The 21,466-nt window shown below is 50.1% G+C and overlaps 1 protein-coding gene across 1 annotated transcript in view; it reads left to right on the forward strand.

The window, feature by feature from the left end:
• The first annotated feature begins 953 nt into the window (after positions 1–953).
• SCAP (SREBF chaperone) overlaps positions 954–21,466 on the forward strand; it is a 54,424-nt gene continuing 33,911 nt past the window's right edge. Inside the window, exons 1-2 of the mRNA XM_035554515.1 lie at positions 954–1,072; positions 14,705–14,918. Of these exons, the coding sequence (XP_035410408.1) occupies positions 14,797–14,918 (122 nt within the window). The 5' untranslated portion in view covers positions 954–1,072; positions 14,705–14,796. The remainder of the gene's footprint in view (positions 1,073–14,704; positions 14,919–21,466) is intronic.

The following is a 21,466-nucleotide window of genomic DNA, read 5'->3' on the forward strand; positions in this document are numbered from 1 at the left end:
TGTCAGGCTTTCTCTGAAGACAGCTGTGCAGTTACTCGGGGTTATTTTCACTCGGTTGCTGGGCCTGTCTTGTCCAAGTTCGTGTGGTTATGCATAGAAAAGTCAGGTGGTTCTTCTCTGGTGAGCGAAGAGTTTAAAAATACAATAGGTAGAGCCTGATGAATAAAAATATTAATGTCTGCAGTGCAACTCCACAGGTAGCGAGCAGAAGGGGAGCAGCAGCAGCAGCTGGGGGTCCCTCTCCCCCTCGCCCGGAGTGTTGGCAGCTCTCCATCCCCGCGGGGATGCCGGCAGCCGGGCTCCAGCTCCATCCCCGAAGGGCTCGAGGTGCTGCCACGGCTCGCTTTGCCCACCGAGCCCATCCTTGAGCATGAACCAGGGGCAGAGGTAGAGGCACAGCGAGCACTGGAAGCTGTAAGGCTGGGTTCCGGCTCCTTTGCACTGCAGGAAGTAAAATGGCCAAATTCAGGCTAAGCATGAAGCCGGAGGGACATTTGTTGCTGAGATCTTTGGCTGCCCTGCGTCACCTTTAATTTAAATGACAAACTGGCCTCGTGCGTGTCCTGGATGTATCCTGCTCGCTCTGGGTTCCTCCTACCTGCTGGTACATCCAGGCCGCTGTAGCTGGCCGAGACCTTGTGGCTGTGCCAGCCCGTTCCCCTCCCTCTTAGTTTAGCCCCGCGGCACAACCGAGCGCCTCTTCCCCTGCTCGTGTGAGAGAAAAGGGTGTTGAGGAGCGTGAGGAAGATCTGGGGCAGCGCAGCCCTCAGTTTCAAAGCCTGTGCGGTGTTACTTGTCAGCTGAAATGGCAAAGAGGAGCGGGGACCTGAGGACGGTTGCCTTCAAGTGAATCTTTTCTTTTGTGTCCTCAGGTGAAGACACGCTCCCGACGCCTCGACACGCTCCCGACGCCTCAGAATGGCCGGAGCCCGTTGTGCCTAGCTGGATTCCCTCGGGAAGAAAACCCGAGCCTGAGGCCCCTGCCAGCAGCACGGCGAGTTTCAGCGGAAGCGAGCGCAGTGGTGGACGAGGAGAGGAGGAGGAGGAGGAGGAGGAGGGTCGCGTTTCTCTGGTAAAAGCCGAACGGATCTTGTATGGAGCATTGTGATAAAGATGCCGGGGGGATAATAGTTGGTTTGTTCTGAGAAGACAATGCCTGAGCCGGGCTTCCAGACTCGTTATCTAACGAAGTAGTCTGGGGGTTGTTTCGCTGTTGGGAAGGAGGAGCTCAGTGATCTGCCAGCCCCGGCTTTTTAATCGGTGGCTATTAGAAGGAAAAATATTTGGTTCTGCGCGATGCTGGAGCTGGCAGAAAGCTCCCTGTGTCGGATGCTGACGGTCCTGGTAGCTTATTCGGGCCTGCCGAGTGCTGCTGCTGTAATCTAGAACCTGCTGAAAATCGATCCCGTGTGGGTGAGTCACCTTACTGATGCCTGCGTGCGCTTGTGCCTGGAAGAGCGGGAAGTGCAGAGTTATTAGTTTAGAATGAAAACCGTTCTGATTAGAGTTGTGCATGACTCTTTTGGGGTTGGGGGGGGAACAACGCAGGAAAATACATGCTGAGGTTTGGTTCTTAATTTTTACTTTCCGTTTTATGGGCTAACCGGTCCGAGTTGCGTCCTGGTCTCTTGTTTCTGTCGCTGTTGGCATGCCGCCCGTGAGAGGATACCTGTTAATTAGATTAATTTGGCTCAGCCCAAACTTCCAGCGTTCAAGGCTTCAGGGGGAAAATGCCACTGAAGCTCTGAAGTCTGGGAGCGGCAGAGAGGCTCTGTGGAACAGGACGTCTGTTACCCCGGGGAGCCAGGGGTGGTCTGCTGTTTGTTTTCTGCCTGACCCGGAGGTTTTGCAAAGAGCGTAAGGTGACTTCCTCTGGTAGTTGTTAGGAGGTTCTCGTCTGGATGTGGAAGACAGAACCCAAAGTCGTCCACCTGGAGCAGAAAGACGATTTTGTGTGCTTCTGCAAAATGCTCCTCAGAAAATTTCTGGTGCGTGATGTTCCGATGTGACAGGCGTTAAACCGGGGCGGTTACTCTGAACCGCGTCTGAGTGGGTTTTTTGGGAAACTTTCTTCCAGGGGGCAAACGATCCAGTGTAAGCCGTGGTCTTGGTTAAACCAGACCAAAATAATCCTGGTGTTGTATCAGCAGAGACCGCCAGAGCTGGCTGCTGAATTCAATTCAGAGCAGGGCAGGAGCGGCGATGAAAATGTAGGTGGTGCAAAAGGTGCCTGGAGCCTCGGTGCTGGCAGTGCAGACTGCAGCAGGAGGAAGATGCCTGAAAAAAGCTCTTCTGCCCTTCCTGAGCGGGTTTCTGGGTGGTGAGGATATGTCCGGATAACGTGAGCCGTCGTCAGGTCCCCGTGCTGGCTGTTTCATGGTTTTTTATCCTTTACCAGAGAAGTTTCTTTCTGAATTAATCACTTCAGAACCCTTCCAGCCTCTGTTTTAGTTTACTGTCTGTACATCTTTGAACTTCTGTCCCCGAAGCAGAAGTGCTTTACTGGGGGAATATTTATGAAGTTCCTGGTAGTAACAGGTACCTTATTCATCCGTACAACGACCGTGGTGATACTGCTTAAAAATTAATAGTCTTCTGCTCAGGCTTGTACCTGCAGAAAGTCCTGGGCGCATCCAGAGAGCGTGTGCAGGAGGGAAAAGGGACGGAAGGTCTGGAAAATGGAGAAAGCTGCTGGAAACCTTTATGTAGACGTGGTTTACCTGGGAAGGTTCCTGAAACCCTTCCCGTTTGTCACACCCAAGGCTAAAGTAGAGACCGAGACACAAGCAGTAGTGCAGCAGGCTGCCAGCTGAGCTGCATCCCCTTCTGAAGGCTGTATCTGTGTGTTACCTTTGGAAAGTGTTATTGTCGTCTTTAACTTTCACCTTGCTTTCAACAGTTCTACGAGGTATGGAAGGCCAAGTGTTTATTGGGGCAGAAAGTCTTTAAAAGTAGCTGCAGTAGAAAGAGGTACTCAGGTATGCAGACAAGGCCATCTGCTTGCGAAACAGGCAGGTAGAGTCTGTAGGCCTAAGTTAAATTCTTTTTTTCTGTCCTGAAGGCCGGTTTTGAAGCAGGAAATGCATCCTTTGCAGCAAAAGGAGTCCCAGCTGTAGGTAAAGGAACAGGGAAGAGGCCGTGCTAGTTCCAGCTGTTCGTTTGGCAGGTAAATGAGTAACTGCAGCTGGAGAACTCTGAAGAGAAACTGGGTGACTGTTGGATGGGTGGGTTGTGATAGTGAGTGACTGCTGTAGGTATTTCTCAGTTCCCTGAACTTCGTCTGGAAAGCAGCGCTGGGTTAAAATCCCATTCTTACACTCCGTGGACTAGTTGCAAACGTTGCTTTTACCACCCGTGCCGTGTGTGGCTTACTGGAACCCCGAGGGGGTTGCATTTTTCGTTTAAAGACTAACAAAACCATGCGAGGAGGATTAAGATAGAAATCAGACCCAAGCAGCCAAGGAATAAAATTATTCTATGAATGTGTTAATAGTAAGAGGATGATGGAGGGCAGAACAGAGAGGAGATGTCGCTGTCTGTTCTTGCAGTATCTTTTGTAGCTGACTTACTGCAGGCTGAAGCCAGCTGGCCAGTGACTGATGCTGCTGACAGACCGGGATGCAGAAGGAACAGGCTCGTAGGCAGCCAGCTGAGTAAGATATTTTCATTTACGTCCTTAAAGTACAGGCTGGAAAAAATGTTGAAAGCTTCCGTGGGCGTCTTTTGTGAGGAACGGGAAATAGGTGGTGAGGCTGGAGAGGAGCGAGCAGCCTGTGGGGGTGAGAGTGGGAAGGGGAGAAAGGAGAGTAGTGGTCATCCTAAAACGCCAGAGCAAGTAGGCAAATGACTTGTACGCACCTGAAGGATTCCAGGGAGCGCGGAACAGCCAGCACTGGTTTGCCACAGGTGTTTCCCTGACGGAGTGAGTCTGCTGCTTTCCGTGATCCCGTGGCAGGCCTGCCTCTGGCTGCAGAAGGAAAGGGGTCCGTGCATCCTGAACTCAGGAAGTCCTGATTTTTGTCCTAGTGAGGATCAGGTGGAGGTTTAGAAAAAGGATCAGGTAGGTGAGGTTTAGAAAAAATTGTCCTGAGAGGATGCTGCTGTGTAACTGGTACAAAACTGGTTAAATAAATGAGCCTGTTGTGGTACAGATGGCTGGTGGTAGAGCGGGAGGCTGTATTGTGGGGTTACTGTGGGGCCACAGGCTTTCCTCCAGGACTTGTGGGGTGGGACGGACTGCGTGTATTAAAGCCCTAAGTGCCGTGGAGCTGGGAAGGACTGCAGCCACGCGATGTGACGGGACTGAAAATCAAGGAAGGGATTTGATGGCTTCAGCCCTGCCTGCAAAGCAGGCCGCAGGCCGCTGCGGGCAGTTGTAAGGCTTTGTGTTCAAGCAAGAATAGTCAGCTGCGGGACTGGAATAATCGAGCAGGTATGATCCAGAAGGAAAGGAGCGTTTTTACCCACACCGTGCAGGGTTTCACCCACTGGACATGTGCAGGTGAAGTGTCACAGGAAGCTGTCTGAAGCTCAGCACGGGAGGACATCGCTCGGGGTGGCTGTAGTCTCCAGCGAAACACCCGAGGACAACTCGGATAAACCCGGTTGGGAATAATCAGGGAGTGACCCCAAACGCTCCGAGGTAGGTGCACGGGTGAGCCTGCAGGGTCCCTTCCAGCCCCGTCTGCTGTCCCGTGAGCTGGCACCGCCACCGAGGCTCGCTGCGTGGCTCTGACCATGGGGCAGCTGGGGGCGGCCTCCCTGCAGGGGGCTGCTCTCAGGGCGCGGGGGCACAGGGACCAGGAGGTGGTGGTGTCCCCCACTGCGGTGGGTCTCTGCCCTACGGAGTCCGCTTACAGCTGTCATATTCAAGTATTTAGCTTCATTTTTGCAATTTCTGTGCTTTAATTGGGGTGTGAGGGCTGCATTTGGGAGGCCTTCACTCTGTATTGCTAGGCCCTACCACGTGTGTCACTGGGAAACTTTTCATGCATCGCACTGCGGGTGGGTCATGACAAAGCTTCCCACGGGAGTGACACCCAAGTGTTCTTGTATTTCACATCGCCAGCAAAAGGCTGGACTCAGGTGCTGAACTTGATCTTGCAGAGATGTTCAGAAAGTGGCACTAATGGAAGTTGTGGACAGAGTACAAAGACAAACTTGCTGCCAGCCTGCGCGGGCTGGGGTGTTCGCGTGCTCCTGTGGGAGTCCCGCGTGAAGCTGCGCTGACTGCAGGTTGCAGTGACCGCTGCCGAAGCGGCTGAGGAGGACACACGGATGTAGGCTCGACTCCTTCACGCTGCAGCTGGGCAGCTCGATTAGCAAGTAGGTAAATGGCAATGAACGCCTGCAGCCCCTGTTATTTCTACGGAAATGAGTTCTCTTACGAGATTCTAAAATACGGGCTGAAGGTGCCCCATCAGTCCATTCCTGGAGACGGGATATATCCTAAAAATGACGCTCCTTGCTGGTTACTGTCTGCACCCTGGAACTGCTGCTCCCATCCGGAGTCAGGAGCTGGCTCCCGGCCGCTGGGGAGCCAGCGCCCGGTGCTGAGCAGCAGCGTGCGGAGCGGGAGGAGGCTTTGGGGCTGCTGTGTGTAATGGCAAGGCATCCCCACGTAACCATGCATACCTGTTGCATCACCCTCCTGATGTTTTAGGGGAAGGCGATTCCCTAGCTGCTTGTAAGGCAGCCGCATCAACAAACAAAAGGAGCCGCCTGTTCCAAAAGCAGTCGTGTGAGACGTGTCGCACGGGAAGGGGCTGCGAGGCTTAGGTTGGTGTCTTGTCGCTGAGCGTGGACGCTGCTTGGCACAGGGGAAGAGTCCCGAACACGAGGAGTGTGAGGAGGAGGAGCTGGCAGCCAGCGCCGAGGTCTGGGAAAGTGGCAGTGGCCCCCCAAGCCAGGGGGACGCCTCGCGGGGTGCTTAATGGTGCTTCGCACCTCTTCCTTCCAAAAAATGTGCCCGGTTGCTTTTCTAATCCGTGTGGCATGGGCAGAGCCCTGGGGTAAAGATGTCCACGGCTTCCCTGCGCGTTTATTTTGGGCTGCTGCTTTGTAGCTTCACTGGATGTTGCGTGGTGCTCGTGCTGGAGGAGGCAGCCCTTCCCTGTTCGTTTCCTCAGATGGCCTCGGGTTTTAGAGGTCTGTTGTATCCATTAGCTGATAAAATGTTTTCCAGATTGGAAAGTCTTCCCATATTATTGTTTTATAGAAACTGCTCCATGTATTTAATCACCCTTGGTTGGGCTTCTCTGTACCTCTTCTAATTCCTCAGTATGTCCGTTCCGAGGTGAGGAGGAGGAAGAACGACCAGAAGGACCGCAGGACCTGGTTCATAAGTGACAAAGCCAGTCTGGAACGCATTCCTGTGCTTGTAACGTTGTTTTCCCCATATGCACCACATAACGTTCATTGGCATTGAACTTAATCTGCAGCCCTGTTGCCCCGCTGCTCGGCAGGGAGTTATTTCTGCCGGCTCTTCAGTCGGCCTGATTTTGGTGCCACGACTAGCAGCTGGAGGTGTTGCTGGTGTTGTCAGCGTCGTGCCTTTTTTCCAGGTAACTCGTGAGGCTGCTGAACGGCCCAGTTCCCTGTGGGGCTGGTTACCTCCTTCTATTGAAAGGATCGGACGTTTGTTATGATCCTTTTTTAACCTCTTGCAATCAATTTCTGGCCTTATGAAGGTGAGAGAGTCACAGAACCATCTAGGTTAGTAGAGACCTCCAAGATCACCGGGTCCAACCTCTGACCTAACACTAACAAGTCCCCCACTAAACCATATCACTAAGCTCTACATCTAAATGTCTTTTAAAGACCTCCAGGGATGGTGACTGTAGCACACGACTGCTTAGCTTTTCAGCAGTCCCCGGTAAGGAGTTCACCCGCACCCACTTTGAGAAGCCTAGCTAGACTTTCTGAATTGAATCTCCAGTCTCTGTACTTCGTTATAGCTTTAGAGAAGTCAGTGTTAACAGATTTGTGAGGCTGACTCTTCTACAACGTGTTGTAATTATTGTCCTCCCATCCCAAAATTCTGTTAGCTAGTTTCTACTGACTTCAGAGCCCGTGCGTGGTGATCTGCAGCTTGCCAGGTGCTCCCCGTAAGCGCTGGCCGAGCACTCCCCACCTCTCCCCGTGGGGCAGAGGCTGCTTGCTCCTGCTGGAGTTCCTTCCCCCGAGCTCTTCATCCATGGAGATGGATTGACGCTTGCTTTAGCTTTTCTTCTATGGCTTTTTGTATTCTCTGTTCTTCCGTATCCCGATCATCTGTTGGCCCTGCAGACTCCCTGGCAGGCTCGCTCCTGGTATCTGAATTGGGATTTATTATTAGTTCTTATACCTCCTTCCAGCTGTTCCTCCACTCCTTTTTGGCCTGCTGTATAATGTTCTTGTACATAGTGTGCAAGATTTTTTCTCCTTATTTTCCTCATTTAGACACATCTTCAACTCCTGACCAAATTTTCTGATGCGGTAGGCCTTTCTTCTGAGCTTCCCATGGTTCCCATACGGTATCTTTAGATAGCTTCTGTTATCACCAAACATTTTGCTCTTCTAATTCCCCTTAAGGCTTTTTAAACACAATCCCTTCTTTTTTAACGTAGTCCGCATTTTTTCCTTTGCTGTTCTGCAAAGCAGTGGGTTTTTATTTTGGACTCTTACTCCTGGAAATGCTTTGGTTGTCCAGTGAGGTTTTCACGTGAAAGCAGAGCCACTGTCCAAACCTGCTGCCTGAACCCTTGATGAACAGAATAGTAACAGAATTGGTGCTGATCTTATTGACAGGGAGGTTCAGTGAAAAATATATTGGATGGCAAGTTCTGAGCTCAATAACTCCTCGATTATAGCGAAGGAATTGAATCACAGCTTTACAGTTCAGTAGGCTTTGATAAAATATCCTCAAGTAGGTTTGATGCATTTGAAGACGTCTTTTGGGAAAGGCTTGCCACCATTTGTTGAAATCTTGTGTGTTCCTTGGTGCTTGCGAGTTCGTCTCTTCCGAAACTCCTGGCAGTCTTTAATGATAGTGTTACAATCACTGTGACTTCTGTTTATCTAAGTAAATGCTGAATTCTTGACTGCAGGAAATGAATTAAAAGCCAGACGCTACAATCCGATTGTCTCTTTTGCCGTCTTTCTACTTATCTCATTAGGGTAGGAGTTTGCTACTGTCAGTTGCCAAAGGCCTGGAAAAATACAATGTTGTGGTTGCACTCTTAAAATTCATTTGCAGCTGGTGCATTGGAATCGTGGAAGAATCCGCCTTGCCTAGAAATCCTCTGAATATTCCGCTGAGCGGCAAAGCAGGGCTCTCTGGAGGCCATGCAGACGTTGACCTGGCCAAGAACTGATGTGCTCCTTGATGTGCTCATCCCAGCTTCACCAGAATGTGATTTGGAAGGGAAGTCTTCCTGGTATTTACAGTGGTAGCTTCTGATTTGTGATTCTTAGCTTTTATGTTTCACGGTGGGTTTTAAAATGGCATCGGTATAACTTACTTTCCTCTTACAGATGGAGAAATGAGTCCAGAGAGGACAAACCTGTCCGAAACTTTGCTTGGCAGCTTAGTGCCAACATTGGAAATTAAAATTTCAGGGATTCTGGGTGTGCCCTGCACCTTTTCATCTCTAGAGTAAACCTTCTCCTACTTAATTTTGCAGGTTTTCTATCATGTGTCTCCATGCGCTGCCCTGTGTGAGGGGTACGCTAGTAATACTTCTGAAATTGTATTAAATGATGCTAAAACCGTGTTTTAAGAGAAGCTGCCTCATATGATCTTGTTTCTTTCTGTGTACTAAATAGTGGAGCCTAGATCATTGCTAACAAAAGTCAGGTTGGGCAAGAGAAGAAAAGATTGGGAAATGTCAGGAAGAAAAGATTGGGAAATGTTTTCATGTGTTTGGTAAGACGTCGCTATTCTTTGCTTCGTTTGGCTGGATGCAAAAAGAGGAGTAAACTTTGAAGCTGTGTGGTCTGCCTTCTGAATCTGGATGCTTGTTATTTGTGTAGATATCTGTTGTTTTAGGGCTCTTCTCATGGAACATCCCACCACTTCACCCATACCAATTAGATGGAGTCTAATGCCTACTGCGATACTCGTTATTTTAGGAAGCAAAAAAAGACCTTTAATAGGAAATGGATTCAATGAGTTGCTGCACTTCAGCAGGAGTTCAGCTGAGGTTCTTCTCTTATGGCATGAAGGTCCAAAAGACGCACTGAAAGTGGGTTTGGAAGCTTATTTTGAGCGTTGGTCCCTCTTTGGTAGCTGCTTACATTGTCTGCGATATTATGAGTACTTCTCAAAGCGGTTTCTTTTTGAAAGCTGGTTTAAAAACTCAGTTCAACTTTTTAAATACTGTTTTGGCCTTTTGTGGGATGGAGAGGATGTAGTCTGAAATCACGCTTACTGAAGAGTTTCTGCTTTCTAGATACAAGAAGTAGCCTTCCAGGAGGAGTGCCCAGCAGAGAGAACGGGGGCAGTTCTGGAGCCTCGTTTCCCCAGGGGCTGTGTCAGGGTTGACCCGTTGGAGCCTGCGGCCTTCGGGAGGTTAGCGCCTTGGTCGGGGTTTTCCCATAGGAAGCGTTCTGCTCCCCGTGACCCGTGTCCTCTCGCAGCACAAAGCACCTTATTCTTCTCATGGGAACGCGAGCGGAGAATGGGGACTGGGTGTTAGAGCTGATTGTGTGGCGTTTCTCTGAAGGAGGGCCGTGTCTCGAGCTTATTTCTTGCTTTCCCATCTCTCAAGTCTTCAGAAGTGCTTCGTCCCTGGCCCTGGTTGGAGGAGAATTTGCGCTTGGCAAGTGAGATGTGCTGAGAAGCGGGTTCCCGTGGCGTGTTCCCCTCTTCCTTCCCCTTCTGCTGCTGCTGCCGGGACGTTTCGGGCTGGGAGCAGAGCTGCGGCGGCTGCTGGCACCAGTCGCTGCTGGAGGGATCAAAGCGGCAGCGGCTGCTGGCATCTCAGGGCTACGAGCTGCCTCTGCAGTCCAACAGGGCAAGAAATCTGTTTTTGCTTTGGTTCGTGGACGATCTGACCTCTGGGTGTTTTGTGCCTCTCGGCTGGCAGCGGCAGGATGCTGGGGAGCTTTTGGGTTTTTTGGTTGTTTTCGGGGGGATGTTGTGCTGAGTTTTGGGCATGTAGTGAACCCAGATCCGTAGAGAGGACCGAAGAGGGATCGGAGACCTTTGTGGGTTGAGGGCAGGCTACAAATCAGGCGGTGAGCTCTGTATCTGTGATGGCTCCCGCGTTTCCCTGAGTGTCCTGGAATAGCCCAGGAGTGCGTGAGATTCCTGCAGCTGTACGTGTGTACAAATATGTGCCTGTAGGATGTCGAAGTGCTGTGTGAAGGAGGTGGCACAAGGATGTGAATGAGGTATTGTCCTTGGTGGGTGCTCTGCCTGTGGCTTGAGATCTTAACTGGACCCCAAATCCATTTTTCCCTCGTTTTGCAGTAGTTTTGAAGCAGTCTGGCTACCTTTGTCTCGAGCAGAGTCCTGCCGTCTCCTCTTATTTTGTGATGACTGAAGGTAGAAGCTTAATACCGATACCTCTGGGGACGGAAGATGCTTGGGAAGCCCGTGCTGGCCTGGCAGATGCAAGAGGGATGATTGCAGCCCCGGGAGGGTGACTTGTTGCTGAAAGCCCCGCAGGAGCTGAGCGATCAGCAGTCACAGAGATCTGCTCTGTTGGCGTCCTGCGTTCCCAAGCTGTGATCTAAGTGGAAATCGCTGGGCGAAAGTTCGTGTTGAAATTTAGGTGTAGGACTTTGCTATGGGCAACAAGATGGAGCAAAATGTTTTACGTATTGAAGTGCCAGAAGAATTCCTACAGAACAGTTTCTTTCTTTCCCCCCACCCCACTTAACCAGATATGGTTTTATGACTACCTAATGCTGAGGCATGCTCCAGAGAGGCTTTTTTGGAAGACTCGAATGTTTAAATATATTTATCTTTTTAAAAAAATAAAATACTGTCCATAATGAAGGAGAAAGCTTTCCCACACTTGGTAATTTTGCCTCTAACCATGCTGTGGGTTAATGCTGTCTGAGCTGCTGCCATTTACGTGCACAGTAGCTGCCTGTCAGTAGCAAAGGGAGGTTTTCCTTGCAGCCTGTAAAACGCTTTCCGGCAGAAACGTGGAGTTTGGGATGCGCAGCTACTGCTGGGTGAGACAGAAGCCTTTCTCTTGGGAGAAGCAGCATCACCCAGCGTCTGCTAGCCTGAATTTATTCTCCCTGCAAGAAATTCCACGTCTCTTCCTTTGCTGGAAGGACTTCCTTACAGAAGTCTTGCTGCTTGTAGGAACTTGCAGCAGAGGCAGCGATCTAGAGCAGCAGTAGGAGGCTCCCAAGCAAGTATAACGGTTCCAGCATCCACACTGCTATGGAATAAGCCCTTTCTGCTCACATTTAGGGTGCAGTTTAATATTACCGTAGTTTGGACTCTCTTGCTGGTACACCCCTTTAGTCAAGAAGCGCAAGAGGCCGTTGGGGTTCCGTGTGTCCCAACCTCACGGCTGGTACAGGTGGGGACGACAGCCTTTGTCTGAGCGTGGAGATCTTTTGCTGCACTTCTTCACCTGAAACCTCAGTGAATGACCTTGGCGAAGCACGCAGGATGGCCCGGGGAGCTGCCAGGAGCGCCACGGGCAGGCAGGCTGCATGGGGAGGCACCCAGCACCCGGCCAGCAGTGCCTCCAGCCCCGGCTGCTCTGTGCTCCCCTGAAACCCTCGGGGATCAGCCGCGGGGCCCGATGCTGAGCCGCCGGCTGAGCGCCTGCGCAGCGCTCCGCCACGCGCTCCTCGTCGGAGAAGAGCTTTATGGGTTGGAATTGAATGGGGTCTGCTCAGCTTTCAGGCAGGGGGGACCTGCTGCCACACACCAGGAGTCCTGGTGAGCCAGGCTGGGCTGCTGCAGGGCTTGGATGGCGCTTCTGAGCTGGTGTACGCCGAGGGAGTATCAGGGAGGGCTGCTGAGGCTGGGAGCAGTGATAGGCGCCTGCTGCTCCACGCTGGTGTTCAGTGCGGGTCGGAAAGCTGCTTCACCTCGTGACGGCGGTCAGCACGGAGTAGGTTATGAATTAAGTGGTGTGTGACAACTGTTTTTAGCTGGGACGGGACCCCCTTGAAAATATGAAGGTGTTGGGGCATTTGTTTTACGTTCTCTCTGCCTGCCTCGCGCTGTGGTTGAACAGCAGGTGAGTGACACGGTGCTTTTTCTTGCTGAGGTGGTAGAAGCCATCTGGAGTTGCGGTGTTGGGTACGAGAAGAGGTTTTGGCTGCTGGAGAAACTCATTTGCCACGTGTCAAGGTGCTGTACCCCAGGAAAAAGGGTGGCGACCTGGCGCGCAACGCGGCGTGTCGGAAAGTTTTGCTCCTCAGCCTCACCCCCCATGCTCCCTCGTACGGAGCCTGCTCTGCTTTGGGGCAAGTTGCCACTTGGACTGTGGTAGCCAGGTGGTTTGGGCTAAACCTTGCTCTTTTGAGCCTGCTGTTTGCTTTTGTTTCCTACTCTACATCTCTGACCCTCAGTGCTATGCTTGCCTTTTGCAAGCGAAGGGCACGAGGCACGCCACGTACGGTGTTGCAAGGGCAGAAGGAAACATCCCGAGGTCTGCTTGTCTCCATTCAAACTTTGGCTTGGATTTGCAGTCATGCACAACAGGAAAAAAAAAAACTCTGAGTAGATTCTATTTTAATATTTGTCCTTAACTCAGAGGCTTTATTTTGAGTTACCTAACCTCTGTTTGGGAAACTGGCTTTGAATAGGAACTGTTCCTGCCTTCCACTTTCATGAGCATAAAGCTAACAGAGATTTCAGAACTGGATATGCAACCCCCCAAAAACCAGTAAGCACATGTTAGCTTTGGAACACTCAGGTTTTCCTTTTAATGCTGATGTTTCACATCAGGTGAAGCAAGTAAATGGGAAATTCTCTTTGCATTCAGTAGAAGCTGTTCCCGGTGGGATGCTGTCGCCGGGATCCCTGGTAGAGGACGAGGCTGGTCGCGCTGTTTTTGCGCTTTGTCTGAACTTGCTTTTATTTTGGCTGCCTTCCCCCTTCTGTGACTGGTGAGTGCTTGAAACACTTTTTTCTTCCAATCCTTGCGTTTGCAGTATGCAAAACCTGCGTTACAAGCGTCAGTGGGGCTGATGTGAGGCACGTTCCTTTTTGTTTCTTCCCCTTTCCTGCTCGCTTCAGCCCAGCCGTCAGGTTAAGCTGTGTCCTGCTGTTGTGACAGGACAGCCGTGGAGTGCGGATGCTGAAAAGCAGCGGAATTCTGCTTTTAAGGACTTTTTAATGTTTGGTTTTCGTCTTCTGCCTTGAGGTTAGGGGGATAAGCCTTATATGCGAGCCCCAACGTAGCTGTCTAGCTCTAGCAAGCCTCCTGTTGAAAATATCACCAGTGAGATGAAGTTCAGATGTTCCAACTTACTTTTCTGCGTTTCCTTTCCCCTTCTAGTAACACAGGCTGAGTTATCAGTTCCTGCTGTACGTTCACCAGGGGTTTGATGTTGCTTTCAGCGGTCAGTTCGGATTAGGAAGCTCGTGTGTGCAGGGGTTTCCTGCATGGTTCCACTCCGTGAACAGCTCTGGAAGATGGTTTTATTATTGGAAGTTGAAAGTAAAATTTGTTTTGTTTGTTCTCTCTTGAGCTCAAGAATCGAAAGGGGTGGGGGGGTAGGCAGTTCCCTGCGTCTAGGACAGCGATGTCGATCCGTCCGGCAAGGCCTGGTGCCTTGCTGAAAAAGGTATTAGCGAAAGTATTTGTCCAGGTTTTTCATTTGGTCGTTAGGCCGATGTACCAGTGCTTCTGTTGCTAAAAATCTGATTATTTTAGTTGTGTTTCTGGGAAAAAAAAAAGTAGACTATTTTAAAATGGGCATTAAATAGAACTTCACCTGAAATTAAAAGCGTGATGGTTGTACTCAGGGTTTGCTTTCCCCTGTACGTGCTCTGGTGTAGCTGAAAGTGAGCGCTTAGGAAAATAGAAAAAAGAGCACCTGTGGTGCCTGCTCCAGCTTCGGAACGTGTGAAGCTCGGGGAATTTCTAAGCTGGATGTGTATAAATAACCCTTAATGGTTCCCTGCCTGCCAGCCTCCTCATCCCGTGTGCTGTCCCTTCAGGACGGTGGCGGTGAGGAGCTCAAAATGCCAAGGGGCTTGTAGTGGGGCAGCCTAAATTTAGGTCTTGTATGAATTATCTGGAGCAGTCATGAATGGCATCTTCCTGCGGACAAAGCAACTCTAGTCGTGTCCTTCGAGTCTCTCACCGGCCCGGTCTTATTCTGAAGAAGCCAGGAAAACTGTCATTATTTCCTCTCGGATAAAAACATAAAACTTTGGATAATCGTGGCTTTGAACTACAGAAAAACCTGTCTTGCACTCAGGTCTTTTGCTTCTGAGTACGCTGCTGCGAACCCTATGCTTTGCATAGCCCAGTTAAAAAAAAAGACAGGAAAAGGTTTCTTCAGCTCCATCGTTTCCAAAAATTCGCCTCGTGCTCTCCTCCCTCCTGTCGGGATCCCCTCGGGTGCTGCTGGCGGTCACAGCCCTCGGGCTGGCAGCGTCCAGGAGCAGCTCCGGTGGGCGCGCGGCGCTGAGCAGCCCCCGTCCTGGGAAAGCCTTTCTGCAGCAAGTTGGTGGCGTTTGCCTTCATTTATTTATTTTTCCTCATGAGCTTGCTTGCTTTCTGATTCCTAGGTGGATACGGCGCCCCTGAAGCGCTGCACATGCTGGAGCTGCCCGACGCCCTGCTGTACCCCGGGATGGCAGCGAGGTGACGGCTGCTGAGGATGACCCTGACTGAAAAGCTGCGCGAGAGGATATCGCGGGCCTTCTACAGCCACGGGCTGCTCTGTGCCTCCTACCCCATCCCCATCATCCTCTTCACGGGGCTCTGTATTTTGGCCTGCTGGTAAGTCACCAAGTTCCGTTCATTCCAGGCGGCTGGGCTCTGGGTGCTGCTTTGGGGGCTCTCACAGCCACGCTCGGGTTCCCCTGTTTTGTGGGCTATCCCAGAAGTCGTTTTTCTTTTATTTATTTTTTCTTAAATGTAGATTTTTGTCATCTTTTTATGTGGGACGAAAGAAAGGACAGGGAACAAAGTATCTTCATGTGGTTTAATAAGTAAATAGTAAAAACTGGTTAGTAAATCAATAAGTAAAAGTGATCCCCAAACACCTGGTGGAAGACATCAAAATCATAAATTGAAAATGGGGAGAAAGTAAGTTGGTTTTTCTCTCCATACTTACGTATTCTGGTCTCCCTGAAACTTGTACTCTTCAGCCCTTGCCTTGGTATAAATGTCTTGTTTGTTCTCGTGAATTTTCTGCTTTCCTTGGGGATTGAGGTTTGAACGTGAGTTGTAGCTGAATGTATTTTCACAATCAGAAATGTTACGTTTCTTGTAATGATTTCCAGTGAGGCAATGGAAATACCTACTGGAGCTGTGAAAACTTTGGTGCTCAGATCTGTGCAGAGACACGCGCACGCATACAGGTTCTGTCTTTGTGGTTTTAAGTCTAAGGATCTTGTCTCCTGTGGTCAAAATAAGCCATATGTGGTAAGGCCTTCTGCTTTTAGAAGGGCTCCACCTGTGTTGATACAGGACAGTTTTTCTTTGAGCGTTGCTGAGGGTAAGACAGACTTCTTCAACACATCAAACATAAAAAGGCTATTGCAGTGATTGTTTTCGAGCACTGAAAACCCGTGGGATCACTTCTCGTGCCTATGGCTCCTGAAGGTTGTGAGCAGCAGCAGAGGCACAGCACAGAGCCAGTGCTTTTCTGCTTTTGCACTGCTTTGTACGATTTAAGTCTTAATGATGAAGTTTTATTTTCAGTTCTTTTGTTGGGCAGAAATATGAAACTTTTACAAGGTCAAAGCAAGTGGATTCTTTGTTCTGTCTATCTTTTGTTGATATGTTTGCAAGTAATTATCTATTGACTTCAGCTCTGCTGGATGCAGATTTCAGATTCAGGGCTGCATTAGCCAACACGGAGGTCCACCACGAGTCCCAGATCGCCATGCCACAGCTCTCTTGCTTGCTTATTGCCTCTTCAGAGCTCCCAGTGGCATTAGGCTCCTATTTTCAGTTACCTTTCAGGTGCTGTTACTGGTAGGAATTTAAGATGGCTGCTTCAGTATAAAATGTTTATCCATACCCGTGTTGCATGCTGGGAGGGATCAAAATAAAAACTGCTTCTTAATGCCCTTCCTAAATTTCAGATTTCCCTGACAGGAGGAAATCTGATGTAGGATTGCTAGCATCTGCCCTGGTCAGAGCTTGGATGCATCCTGTCTTTCTGGTATTGTGTTCAGAGCAATTCGAATCAAGGTGTCTTGCACAAAGTCCTCAAAAAGTCCTCAAAGTCCTCGCACAAAGCTTCAAACCAGGGCCTCTTTGGCAGATTAGCAGCTCGTAATTGTGGAAGTGTCTGCTTTGCTCAGTGCTGGTATTTGAGGATTTTGTAATTATTGGCTACCTTTAGACTGCAGAAGCTTGTTGAGTACATCGAGCATAGTCAGTAGTGTGTGTTTTTGTTAAACAAGTTACTGAAACTCATTAAAAAAAATGGCCCTAGAAGGGACAGGGTTTAAAAAATACGACACCCTTTGAGGGCAAGAGTGCCCTGACAAAAACTGGAAGTGCAGCTTAAAGTTATCCTTCTCTAGAAACAATTTCTGGGGATGTTTCAGTTCCTGTTCTGTGCTGCCCTGTGTTGACTGGTGTTAACTAGGTGTTCATTCTGGCTTGGAAATACTGGAAGTAGCAGCACTAACTAGGCCCAAACTGTTCCGGGGTGCAGCCCTTCTACACCTGAACATTTCAGCGTGGTGAGGCTGAGCTCGTACAGGATATCTTACAGAATATCTGTGAACAGGCTTCTCTGAGGTACTTTCTGGAAATTTAGTTTTGGGTTGAGGTTTTCAGGTCTTCCTCTTAGTCTGAGGCCGAGGCCTGGCCTCTTTGTTATTGACCTGAACTTGGGGGTGGGTTGCACCCTCAGCAAGTTTGCAGATGTGATAAACTTCCCGTATCATGAACGGGAAAACTGAATGAAGAAAGGAGAGCGGCTGTGCTGCTGGACAAGCCGACAGGAACCTCGTGAAGATCAACAAAAGGAACTGCCAAGTCCTGCACCCGGGGCAGGACAGCCCTCGGCACCTGGAGGCCAGCCCCTGGGGACAGCTTGGCAGAGAGGGCCCTGGGGGTCCTGGTGGGCACCGAGGTGACCAAGACCAGTGATGTGTCCTCGTGGCAAAGGCACCACCAGCCTCCTGGGCTGTGTTAGGAGGAGCACTGCCTGTAGGTGCAGGCAGGGGACCCTGCCCCTCTGCTCCATACCGGTGAGACACCCCTGGGGTCCAGGAGGGAGCTGGACACGCTGGGGAGAGCCCGGTGCGGGGCCAGGAAGATGCCGCAGGGCCCGGAGCCCCTCTGCTGTGAGGAGAGGCCGGGAGAGCTGGGGCTGCTCAGCCTGGAGCAGAGGAGGCTCCGGGGGATCCCGGCCGTGGCCGGCAGCACCCGCAGGGAGGTGCCGAGAGGCCGGAGCCGGGCTCTGCCCAGCGGTGCCCCGGGCCCAGCCTGGAGCCCGAGCAATTTTCTTTGAGCTTGGTTTTTTTTTACTGTGAGGGTGATTAACCACGGGAGCAGATGTCCCAGGGAGCTTGTGGAGTCTCCCTCCTTGGAGATCTTCAAAGGCCGCCTGGACACGGCCCTGATGTAGCTGCTGTGGCCGACCCTGCGCGAGCAGTTGCGGCCTAGCTGAGCTCCAGGGCTGGCCTCAGCTCTCTGGGATCATGTCCGCCTGCTTCTCCGTCTATAAAAGTCAAAGATTATTAAGTAGCTGCGGGATGCAAATGATTAACAGGAGCTGGTTTCAACTCCCTTTTAGTTTTCTCCGGAGCCAGAGCTGTGTTGATTTATCAAGGTGTTTGAAGTGCTCCCCCCCAGCCACGCTTCCTTCCTGATAAGTCATCTTCTGTGTTTTCAAACGGAAAGAGGAAGCGGTGCTGAAAGGACCGCACATCCTCGCTATTGAGCGATCTGAGAGCGGCTCCTGTTTTCTGGGGCTACGTAGCCTTGCAGTTGCAGTCCACATATTGTTTGTGCATTTAAAACAAGAAATACAACTTATATCCAGTTACAATACAACAAAGCCATGTTATCGGCTATCAGCTGCATTGTATTTTGGGCTCCTTGACTTGTACTAGAATGCGTGTTCTTGCCAGAGCTTCAGTTCGGTGAGCGGTTCGTAAGCACGAGTATGAGAGGGCTCCTCCTTACTAGCTCTGCCTGGAATAATCTGATATTTGTGGCGTGTGGCTGCGTGCAGTTGTTTGCTCTGTGGCCAGCACAGCTAGAGCTGTTGAAAGCTCACTCCTTAACAAAAGGGTAGGGACTGCAATGGTAGAAACCCAGAGCAATATATTCAGTAGCTTTTCAGATTGCCCTGCACTAGAATCCTTCTAAGTAAGTATTTTCATGAGATTCAGTGAAATTTTACTATTTTGGAGGGGCAGGGTGCCAAGGCCGAAGGCAGGACAGCAACTTCTTAATCAGGACAGCAGATTGTCTGAAATGGTTCACAATGATAGAGAAATGGAGTTGGCCAACAGTCACTTCACTCACTAGCTCTGTACGGGGAAGGGCAGGAAACTTCGAAAGTATTGTAATAACTAATCAGGAGGGTGCATTTTTAGCTAATACACGAACTCACTTTAGGCTGAAGTTGCCTTGCACTTGTCGTACGGTGCGTGTTTCCTTCATTGCGTGCTTACCACGTCCTTCTGCTCTTCCCTGGTGCCTGCTACTGGCCACTGCAGGACGAAGGCTGCTGGGTTTTGGGCTTTGTCCCAGCCCATGATAGCTCGCTGGATGTCCGGTGGGTTCAAGCAGCGTCCATCCCGACGGCCTTCCAGGGTGCCAGAGTGGCAGCAGCAGTCGGGCACGTTGCCTGCTGGCTGTGGAGCCATTGCAGACAGGAGTTGCTGGCTGGCTGCTTCCCACGGAAGCTTTCTGATGGTGGGACGAGGAACTCGGTGGTGGCCACGAAGCGACACAGCTGTGTTTTTTCTTTTTTTTTTCTGTAGTCTTGTTGGGAGGGCTCTGAGTAATGGTCCTTGGCAGCAACCTACTGCTGGGATTTGGTGTTCTTCAGAAGTGTTCTTTCTCCAGAAGTCTTTCTAATGAGGAAAGATGATACATAAGTGAAGTGTTCCAGTGGGTTTTATGCCGACGTTTACCAACAAGGAAGGAGCTGTAACAACTTGTTAAGAGCGTTGCTCCCTGTCCCCGAAGTGTGTGGAAAGAAGAGACAGTGGTAGAGTAAAAAGGAAACATTCTGTGTTCTTCCTACTTAAACATATTTATTTAGCCATGTAACCACATCTAAAATACAGCATTTTGCTAAAGCAAGGGTGGATCCTGCAACCTGAAGTCTTGAAAGGGAGAGAGGTGGAACACTCTTCTCTTCTTCTGTACCTGTGTGCACCCAGAATTGAGGAGAGCTGGTAAAATCCTACTGCAGAAGAAATTAACTCAGCTGTTCTCATTTTCTTCCACAACACATCAGTAAACCAAGCCCGTCTTCGTGTTCAGATGTTCAGCTAACTCTTAAAAGCTGGAATAAACCACCTGGCCCACGATTACCGAAGCACAGAGCCATGGAGTGGCTGAGGCTGGAGGCCCCCCCCGGGTCACTGTGGTCCCAGCTGTGCTCCAGCAGCACCCAGAGCTGGTGCCCAGCCCCACGGCCAGGCGCCGCTGGACGCAGTGTGCACACACACACACACACACACGTGTACACACCCTTCTCAAAGCATTTTACTGTCTTACAGGCTTGCACTATCCCGTGCGGCAACCCAAGGAGCTGAGTTGCTGACAGCTTCTTCGTGTTCCAAATCCACAGAGAATACAGCTGCCGGTGGGAGCGCATGATGAAACGAGAAGCAAGTTGCGTGTGGCCAGACCTCTCTTTGCTCTCAGAGAAAGGAAACTGGCAGCACAGAGCAGGGGGAAGCCGTACTGCTGCTGCTCAGACCTTTGAGGGCCCTGTCAGTGGGAGGCAGTGCTAACCAAACACAATTTATTCAGCAGCAGGTATTGTTTAGGCACTTCGTAAGGCCGAAGAGGGACCTGTTGCTGCCAGATATCTGGTCCCCTCTACCCACCGGCAGGACCCTTTTTGTCAAGCATCAGATCTCATTAGCAACGGGATTTCAGGTTGTTCTGTCTTGGTGCTGGTTGGTTTGGGCCCGAAACAGTAAGAGCTTGTTCTGCAGCATGCGAGGTGGAGGCGGTAGCTATTTTAAGGCCGTGCATCTCCGCCCTCGTTGTTATCTAAGACCTGGCAGCTCCACTCTCCTTCGTGTTCACCAGCAGAAGTCTATTTGGGGGTGGTGATCTCCACTTTGATTCTGTGAAGGAGGAATATGCAATTGTAGGGCTTGCAGCCCTGTTGCATTGCCAGCTGCCTCGGGCTGACCTGGCAGGTCTCCATCTTGGCCCTCGAAGCTGTCTTGAAAATATGTAAAGTAGTTGGATGAACATTTTTGCTTGAACCCACCTCGTGCTTGGTAACTGAGAGCTGCTCTTGCTTGAATTCAGCACTGTTGACTTGCAGACAATCTATTTTTCTTCCCTTTTGGATTCGCAGAGGGATGTCAGAGCACGCTGTTACATGAGCAGCTAAAAAGAGCCTTCCTCAAAACCAGCCCTTCTCTTTGAACTTTCCTCTGGCCTGTTTTAGATCTTACTTCTTTCCTCTCCTGTCTCTAAACTTTCCATTCTGGTGTTCACCTCTTCCCCTGATGGTGAAAAAAAAATCTCTAACAGAGAGAAATGTGAGGAGAATCAAACCTGGACGCTAGAAATCGCCATCCTGTAATTCACCTGGAGCAGCTCTCACGTGGTAGGAAGTGCCCATGGAAACGACCCAGGCTTGTCACAGCTCGCTGTCCCTGCAACGTTTAGTGCCTGTGGGGAGCCAGGATGCTTCTGACAACCTTCTTGGTATTTTTATTTGACATTTTTTTAAAGTATCTCTTTATGAGATACTTTTTTAAAGTAAAGTTTAGATATTTTTTAAAGTATCATCTTTTAAATATGCTCTAACATTCGATGTCTGAAATAGTAGGTCTAGTGAGTTTCTTGCTATTTTTTTTCACTTCATTTTTGTTTGCTGTCTCAGGTATCACCGACTAGATCAGCTGCTATCCCGTGGCCACGTAAGGCTAAATAAATTCAAGAACTGATGTTTTAACATCTTACCCAAACAGTCTGCAGTAAGCTTATACCAGAAGGTGTGCCTTGTTTTTAATTTCACCAGGCATTATCAAAACTCTACATAAACCCAAATCCTCAAAAATCACTGTGATTATAAGTAAGTATATGTCCCCCTTCGCTTACTGGGGACATTAATTTCTGTTATAGCTGGCTCAGGAGGAGGCAGCTTTTGG

Source organism: Cygnus atratus, chromosome 2, assembly GCF_013377495.2.
Source record: "Cygnus atratus isolate AKBS03 ecotype Queensland, Australia chromosome 2, CAtr_DNAZoo_HiC_assembly, whole genome shotgun sequence".
NCBI classification, from domain to species: Eukaryota; Metazoa; Chordata; class Aves; order Anseriformes; family Anatidae; genus Cygnus; species Cygnus atratus.